General features: G+C 37.0%; 1 protein-coding gene across 1 annotated transcript; it reads left to right on the top strand.

Annotated features, from left to right (window-relative positions):
* The first annotated feature begins 662 nt into the window (after positions 1 to 662).
* LOC115762944 lies at positions 663 to 2,808 on the top strand. The gene is made up of 2 exons (XM_030705333.1): positions 663 to 2,527; positions 2,595 to 2,808. The coding sequence occupies exons 1-2, from the start codon at positions 663 to 665 to the stop codon at positions 2,806 to 2,808; spliced, it is 2,079 nt and encodes a 692-aa protein (XP_030561193.1).
* Positions 2,809 to 9,341: the final 6,533 nt, after the last annotated feature.

The following is a 9,341-nucleotide window of genomic DNA, read 5'->3' as shown; positions in this document are numbered from 1 at the left end:
CCCATAACAATGGACACAATCCCTTTTTGGTGTGAAATTACCTAAGGATAAAGGTTTTCATTTCAGGAATATTCTCAGGTCCAGGAGAGTAAGAAGATTTTAAAGAATTTATTGCTGAAATGAGAGAGAACTAAAAATATAGAACTAAAGTGAGACAAATCTTAAGGATACGACAAGTTGTTAGACAAAAACAGAGCATCATCAGAATCATTGCTTGTTTGATCCATCCCAAGAGGAGAAAAATATGGAAAAATTGATTGTCTATTAACACGCCTGCTTGCTAGATTCGGTGATCGCACCCCAGTAAAGGTTTACCAAAGTTGATATTTTCTCTTTCAAATTGTTTTTGTAACTTGACTTTTGTCGATTAATATTATATTGTACAGCGCAAAGTGATTTGCTTGAATTGAATTCTGTTGTGCTTGGCCTTTCCTGTATATACTTCTTTGTGAGTATATGCATGTCATGCTATTCCTGCAATTGCGTAATCTAATCTGTTGCGTTATCATAATAAAATTGAATAAAAAGGTGGCCTCATAACTGATAATGGGCGTTACTAATTTGGTAAATTAGCCAGACAAATCACAATCCTGTTTAGTGCCCTGAGAACAACTTGAAAAGTTGACGGTTATCGCTTAGGCATTGATTTTTACACTCTGAATATGTTTAAATCCAAGTCATTCGATTTGAATAATGAAGAAATTACAAGACAATCCGAAAAACTTTATCAACCACGCAAAATCCGATGGCTGAAGTACATCATACAACCAGCTGCAATTGGCTTTGTGCTACTTTTAATAATTTGCAATGTAGACTTTTCAAGTGAACCGGCACAGAAAAGTCAGGATTTTAAGGATTTCAAAATATCACGAACGATATCGTCTCAAGTAAAAATTGATTTGTACAAATTGCCATTCTCAAAATACGCTGAATGGTGCCAAACACAGTGCAGCACGCCAGAGAGCCTTAATTGCAATCGTAATTTCAGTCAATTGGTTTTGAAACATGCCAAAAATAAAACGGATTGCAATTATCATTTCACACTACGCCTCAAAAACTATCACTTTCCTAGGGCAGTAATTCGGAATAATACCTTTGCTGGTGCCTACAGATTGCAGAGTTTAATTTTAAACAATTGTGTTCTGAAATATATTAATGATGACGCATTTGATCAAAGCAGCTTAAGAAGTCTTCTTACTATAGAGTTAACTAATACCCGGCTCAAAAATATAAGTAATAACGCATTTCGAGGCCTGAATAAACTATCTAACTTCACACTGATCAATCGAAGAAAATCATTGCGATGTAAAGGATTCATGTTACCACTGGCAAACACCCTATGTTCAGCAAAAATTCATCAGCAATATACACAACATAGAATATACAAGCCTGAATACTTTTTCGGCGACGCAGATTATAAACGTCTCAAGGTCTTAGATCTAAGTGGAACCAATATCGGCGGATCAGCAGAAACCAACAGTTTTGAGCACATGCCAGCCTTGCAGTATCTAATTTTGGCAGGTTGTAGACTGAGCAGCATAAGTTTCGATGTAAACATTGGCTTTGGTGCTCTGCGATACTTGGACTTGAGTGGAAACATGCTTGCCGAACTTAGTCCTCAGTATATATTGAATGCAATACAAAGTGGTATTACGCTGAATCTCGCGGATAATAGTTGGGAATGTAGCTGCACTAACTTAGATTCCTTAAATTCATCAAATATAAAGTCTTGCTTTGGACAGATCAGAAAAACGCGAAATTTAATAAGCACCGATGTTCCGGATAGCTATGAAACCACCGATGAAACGGACTCCACGTCAACCACACAAAGGCGCACAGCTGCCATAAAAACTACCAAAAGTACCTCTACGCTTAGCACGGCAACACCGGCGCCGACTACACGGAATACCTCAACAACCGAATTGGATATAAGTACGACCGAATCCATAGACGATGAGCATCCTCCTCTATTCGATCATATCGTATGCGTTAATGCGGCCAAGGAAACTATAAGTAACACCACAGTATATTACGATGCACTAATAAAAATTGAAGACGATTCTGACAGCGCAGTGCACGTTAGTCTATCACAGTTGGACTCTCAGTTTTGGAGCATTATCTATTTTTCAAATGCAAAAGATATGGGTCAAATGTATAATAACGATGCCGTTGAAATATTAAATGATACAACTGTTAAGATTAATTATTTAAGCTGTGCCACCGCGTACGTATTTTGCCTGTTGATAGAAGAAAATACGACCTCGCCATTTAATTGTCGGTCACATCAAACTAGGGCCTGTAGCGGGAAGCAAATGTGGTTTGAGGCAAACAGCTCGCTGATTGTAGGTCTTGGAATAGTCGGTATTCTATTGTGCGTAACCCTGGGGTTATTCGTAATGTACGCAGTTCTCTGGCTTCATCCGACCTGGCTATGCGGAAGTAAACGCTTGCAACGTCCGTCGCCGGGATCTTCCATTATGGTTCTATTGCCCAGGAGTTCTGATGCGGAGCTATACAACACAATAGGGTAAGTATATGAGATTGAGGTCCGTTATATGTGTGCTATATTAATAAAAACAATTTTCATTCAATAGTTACCCAAAATCCGAAAGCAACATTAACGAATATGCAGCATACTATCGCCATTTAGAACAAGCGAATCTATACCAAGGAGAATCAAATAAGTACAATATACCCCCCTTGGAACGCGCCCCATCCGTACCACCATTCGGAGAAAAAAATAAAATATCCACAAATCCGAACAGTTATACATATGAATGCTTTGAGTTATATGAGGAGCTTTACTAATCACTATAAGACCATCATTTAAATAAATTGCATAAGTTTAATAAACAAACTGAATTTACCCGGCGTTCACGCAAGCCAATCTTTTACGGAAGAATAGTAAAGCTCGTAACCGTTGAGATGGGTAAAAATATCTAAGAACAGAATTTTTTTTCATACTCAAACTCATTTTTGATCGATTGTTCCTGAACAAACCCCCATACTCGTGATATTCTGATGAGATTTGACCAACTTATGGAGGTGGAAAATATATATGCTTGAGGGTAACATTTTTGCATGAATTTTGACCAAGAATAATTTAGATGCCAAACTTGATCTGGAGGCCAAATGAATTTGAACAAAGATGTTTGTAAATTAGTTTGAGGCCCCATCTTAAATTGCAGCTTCATTCAGTCCGTCAGTCAGGACAAAAAGTTGTATGTATACAGATATATATATATATAAAGAAATATTTGATTATTTGTGAATATTTAGTTATCATAGTTATGATAGTATTGATTGGGCATATGAATAAGCATTATCTTTATCAGCATATACAGTTTATGTCAACGATAAGCCGATACCAAATGCAAATGCCATTTTCTCAATATAGTATTAATCAGTTGGCAAATGCGTGACAGTTGTGTTAAAGCTCCATTACAAAAATGCAGATGGAAAAGAAGGCAATGGATTATCAAGAAAACAAAAACAGCAGCAAAAGTTGCGATCCACTCAGGTAATTTTCTAATGGTAAACCAATTTTCAATTCATAAACAAGCCATCAGAAATTTATATGCATATTAAAAGCGTATAAATGCTTTAATGGGCTTATGAAAATGTCCTACTTTTTCGTCTTTTATGTGTTCATATCCGTTTATAAAACCTTTGAATTTAATTTAAAGCCAAAATATTGCGGTGCTGTGTATCATTCAGAAACCTTAATAATAACTTTTTGAAATTATTTCAGTTCAGAAAAGCCCAAATCCGATAAATTAAACGATTCGAGCACGAAAATATTTTCATGGATTTTGCTGACGTTTTGTCTCGGATTATTTATATGCGCCATAGTTACATATATCGTATGTCGGGTGAACAACGCGAGCAATTCTGTTAATTTGGAAAGAAACACTGACAACAGTACGGGAGACAGCTTTGAGAAAAATGACGACAATTCATACATATCATTGGGGTAAAAAAAAAATGTTTCATATATGCAGAATTTAGTTTTTCAAACAATTATTTCCAGACTTCTTACAGACGAATCGAAACAAGGCTGTTGCGAAATATCTTGCCGCATCGAGTGCTACAACAGCGAAAACATTTACGCAGAGACAGCTAATGTAATGAATGCAAGTAATTGTGCAGAAATTAGCTCCTTGGTAATATCTAATCAAATGCAGCAGTACATTGAGGATGATTGGATTGATGTGAATTCGACGGTGCAAAAAATTGCGCTAATCAGAAGCCAATTTACGAAAATTAAAACCGGTGCATTTAGTTCGACGACGTTTGCAAAGGTTTCACATATGACATGGCTGGACCTAAAACTGAATGAAGTTAGCAGTGGAGCTCTGCTGGGCCTCTACGCCTTGAGGAAATTGGAAATCGATTTTAAATTTCCCAACATAGGGCTAACTTTCTTGCAGCCCGTTCAGCTGACACTTACACACCTGAAGATCAATTGCGGCATACCTTTCGAAAGTAGTTCAAATATTTTCGACAATATATATTTGGGAAATTTGATTCAGCTTGACTTGAGCCATAACACCTTTAGCGGGCCTCTTAGCAAACAAATATTCAGTGGAACTCCGAACGTCACTTACCTCTACCTAAGACACTGCTCAATAACTGCAATCGAGGATAATGCGTTTGAAGATATTGCCAATAATTTGATTTTAGTTGACCTCAAGCACAATTTGTTAACCAATATCAACGCCGATATACTCGCTATCGGCAACAGGCGCAGAGTATTCGACGTTGAGCCCAACAACTGGCACTGCAATTGTCAACTACGATCATTGATCAAATTCTATAATGAAAACAGAAATCTATTTGCAAGTACCCCATATTGCCGCATGCCGTTGAACCATTATGGCAAAAGTTTTGATGAACTGGAGCTCGACTGCGATGCAACAACAAAATGGCAAAGTGATATGCTTTTAACTGGAAATGCAACAAGGAATATTGCAGTCCCAGATGTAACTCCAGAAACAGATCACGAAGAGTTCCACTCCGGTGAGGAAAATGTAAAAAATGTAAGCATTTACGGTCCAATAATTCAATTGAGTTGCTCGCAAGCTATTTCTATAACTAGCTCCGATAATCGCAGCAAACGAGATGTTGATATTGAAAAGAATCAATATTTTGTTTTTGAGCCTCCTACTTATGATCTCGAATTGGAACTATTGCAAAATTATAGCGTACGCGCCTATATAGGTGGATATATTCAATCTGACAACTTGAATATCATTTGGTTTACGGAAGAGTTGAACACCTATACGACTTTTGCGACTTCAGCCGAAAGGGACTACAATTGCATGAAGTATGAAGAGCCCTATTTGATAACTGATGCGCTGAAGGAAAATCGTACCTACACATTTTGTATGATGTCTATAAATGTTGTTGTTATATCGCCATTATTTTGCCAGCCCTTGCATATACCCATGGCTCGACAAGATAATGATACAGTTGACATCTGGATTGCTGAGAGCGATAAACAGTTTACCATCGGAATGCTTTGTCTGATATTTTTCATATCAACAATATTTGGCGCCGTTTTTGCTTATTTAGGCATTAAGTCCTTCCCCCATCTCTTAGAGGGTTCAAAAAATGTCATGGTCATCAAGGAATCCGAGAAGACATGTTGCGTATCTACCATAGCTGAATCACAATATAACAAACCTTCTTTTAACAAAGATCATATGCATAAGGGTTCATTTGGAATGGCAGACAAACGGTAAGAGTCCCAAACGACTTTTATAAAAGTGGCTAATTAAAATGTTCTCTTCATCCAGGCCATTAGAAGCATCGACAAGCGTAAAGATACCGAGTTCATGTAGCCTTAGCTCCTCATCGACTTATTTCGAAGAATCTTTTGCAAATACCGAAGCTCAACCCATCGAGTACGAGATGCCTATACCATTTAATGAAACTCGTAAGCTTGGCACCTGCGAAGATACGCCCAGCTCTCCCCCACCTTTGCCTAAGCGCAACTCGAAGCTATCGCTGTACGTGGACCAACAACTCCTGAAATGTGAAAAGGCGTGAACTAATAAAATTAATTTATACACTTTAAAAAATCAAATACTTACAAGTATTTGTATATGAAATATATGTATGTATGAAATGGGTTGTTTTGTCTGACTGTTAGGTAATGAATGCACAGCCCAAGCCGTAAGGGGAATCCCTAAAGCGAACAAATCCACCCTCAACAGTGAAACATAGGCGTTTTCAAAGGTCTTTGCGAACAACGTTAATTCCAACACTTACGATGTGCTCCCAGCTCATTATTAAAGATTTATGTTAAATAAAATTTGAGACGTGAAGCTTATAACAAAAAGGTAAATTTAAATTTGATTGATTTCAAAAATGTTAAGAATAAAACCTTAGACAAGGGCGAAATTATGCCATCCAAAGTGTGTTAATACCAAAAATAAATATACAATATTTTGGATCTGTATATACCATACCATATTTGACGCTCTTATTATCTCCGAGATGGGTCAAAACACGTAATCTAAAAATCGATACTTTGCACAAAACTATTATAATAATGGTTATCATTATCAATGAGTACATGTTATAATAACAAGACTGTTCAAGTAGGAACTGCCCGACAAGGGGTTACTGCGAATCTGGCCTACTATATGCTTTCCAATACTATGGCAAAAGATTTCGCTTCGGTGCTTATTGTCCGATCTTTAAGATACTTGTAGTACATTTATATGGCAGACATATGTGTGCAATTGCGAAAGCCACATTTTGGAACTCTTAGAATACATCAATTTTTGAGTGTACCGGGGAGAGTGTACTTACCAAATTTTGTGACTTTAGCTCCGAGATATGATCAACCACAATTTAAATATAAAATATGACAGCGTAGACTTTGGACTATATTTAAATTCCTCTACCTATATTTATATCTGTACCCATATGTATCTACTGTAACTATGTACCATCAATTTTTTTGACTGTAGTATTCATGGATCAAAAAATCAATACACATGTAGCGCTTATCTCCTGGTCGAATTCTCCAACTACTTAAATATTCTGATATGGATAGTGATATGGCATTAGCGCTCGTATTAATCTTATTTAGCCGCGCATTTAGTTAACTTTAAGCAGTCGCGACGTGAACTAGTTCGAATTGTTTGCCCATGAAGCACTTTAATAACAAATATGCATTCTTTTCATTTGAGCTAATTTATAGAATCGACAATTGTTTAGTGAGCTGGTTCTGAAAACAATTTGAGCTTGGAACAATAACTTCGCTGTAATGCTGGGAATTTCGGCAAAAAATCAATCGCGATCCCTGTTTGTTTTCTACTTGTTTCATGTTTGGGCTGGTTTCTCAATATTCGCGCATGATATTGGCTATTTCAGCCTTGCAAATAGGTCAACGGAATCCAAAAATGACGGATTCGATATAAAGCACGCAATCACCATGTTCAAAGAGGCTATCCGAAACATCAGGTAATTTAGTACATAGAGAAAAATTATTGATTTTTGCATTCATGTGTCTAAAACTTTATATATTGATTGAATGATCTTGACAACATTTTTGGTCTGCTCCTTTAAAGAGTGGCATTTATCGTCATTTTAAATTTGGACAATACTTTATTTGAGCTCTCCGTCTGTCAATATGCGCGATACGCATTATGCCGCGATAAACATTTTATGTTATCATTATTATAGCACGTACATATTTATATATCATCGTGTTTTGCTAATGGATGCCGAATGTTTGGGCTCTATTTATGCCCTGAACCCATTGAAAATGAGGATATGAGTATATTGGTTTTGGGCAGATGCAGAATGAAGCACGACCAATTCATAATGAATATATTTTCTTGGTCAGCATCAATAGCCGAATCGGTCTATCAACTCGGCTCTTGATGCCGATCTAGGTTTAGCAAATGTCTCAACCTATACAAGGATATTAAAAAAGTTTATTTCTGGCTAAAGTTTAATGACAAGCAAGCTGTTATCGTTTTGATAGAAGATGGTTCAGGGTATCTCCAGTCGGGCACTCTCAACTAGAGCACTCTTATTTGTTTTATTTTGCAGTGATTATCTTGGAGATGCAGATACCGGGCCACCGATGCCACCAAAATGCTTAAAGGTCCAGTGCCGTATCATCTGCACCAATGGGCGGCAGGGCGAGATCGCGCAGGATATATCACTTGCGACAGCAAGCCCAGATAATGTGAGTATATACTTCTTTACAATGATTCAATTTTCTAAGCATTGTTTTCCATCAAACTAGAGTGACCCGTGTGATATCATTGACGAGCTGTACCTATATAACTATAGATTTTCCAATGCAGTGGTACCAGTCGGATTTCTATCTACATACACCAATAAGATCAAACAATTATATTTGGGCATCTCAAACATACAGGCCATTGAGAACGGCGCATTCGGCGGAGGCATATTCAATCGTATAATTCTTGAAGACCTTCATCTAAATAAAATTGACAAGGAATTTCTAGCCAACGTGTCAGGAGATTTGAAAGGAATTTCAATTATCCAGCATAATAGGGCACTGCAATGTGTTTATCCCGATTTTTTGGATTATGTGATGTATCAACTTGAATATCTAAGGCTTCAAGTTGGTATCGATTGTGTACGAAATGTGACGGGCACTGATCCGATCTTGGGTGCACTTACTTATGCAGATTTCAGCTACAACAACTTTACTGACCAATTGCTCAAAGACACGTTCATCAAATTAACCATGGTCGAGACGCTGATTCTGTCGCATTCAAATATTGAGTATTTACCAAACTATATTTTTCAAGGTAAGCCGATTAAAAAAGTATGTATAAAAATAAATTACATTTGTTTAGTGAACTCTACTCCCGTTAATGTTGATTTTAAACAATGTAACTAATTTGAAAGCGGACGGACAGGCAGACCCAATCCGACCCCATAAAGTATATATATTCTTGATCAACATAAATACCCGAGTCTGCCTGCCCGTTCGTCCGTATGTAACATATGAACGGAAGGATCCGACAACCTTTAAGAGCTTAATAAAGCTCTTATAATAAGTTGTGGCTTTTGCAGAGTATCAGTTAGCTTAAAACTGCGTTCAGACAACTAGTAGCTGGGTATCCCCCAGTCGAGCAAGCACGAGTAGAGCACTATTATGAAATTTTTAAAATAATGTTCTTCTTTCTGCAGGTTTGAAATATTTGGAATATTTGGACATATCATATAACAAGCTAATGACATTATCCAAAATTATATTTGGTGTTCAGGAAATTTCAAATAATCTGAGAATAGTCGCAAACTCCAATAACTGGCACTGTGACTGTCAATTGCAAAAGGAAATG

This window comes from Drosophila novamexicana, unplaced genomic scaffold (genome assembly GCF_003285875.2).
Source record: "Drosophila novamexicana strain 15010-1031.04,08,12 unplaced genomic scaffold, DnovRS2.1 tig00000008-arrow-pilon, whole genome shotgun sequence".
Taxonomy (NCBI): Eukaryota; Metazoa; Arthropoda; class Insecta; order Diptera; family Drosophilidae; genus Drosophila; species Drosophila novamexicana.
The sequence above is the reverse complement of the archived record's forward strand: the minus strand, read 5'-3'. Positions and strand labels throughout refer to the sequence as shown.

Bases quoted from the DNA above. Each gene is read 5' to 3' on its own strand.
- LOC115762944 (XM_030705333.1), top strand. From the start codon at position 663: ATGTTTAAATCCAAGTCATTCGATTTGAATAATGAAGAAATTACAAGA. The intron at 2,528-2,594 runs GTAAGTATATGA...TTCATTCAATAG, and splicing joins GAGCTATACAACACAATAGG to TTACCCAAAATCCGAAAGCA.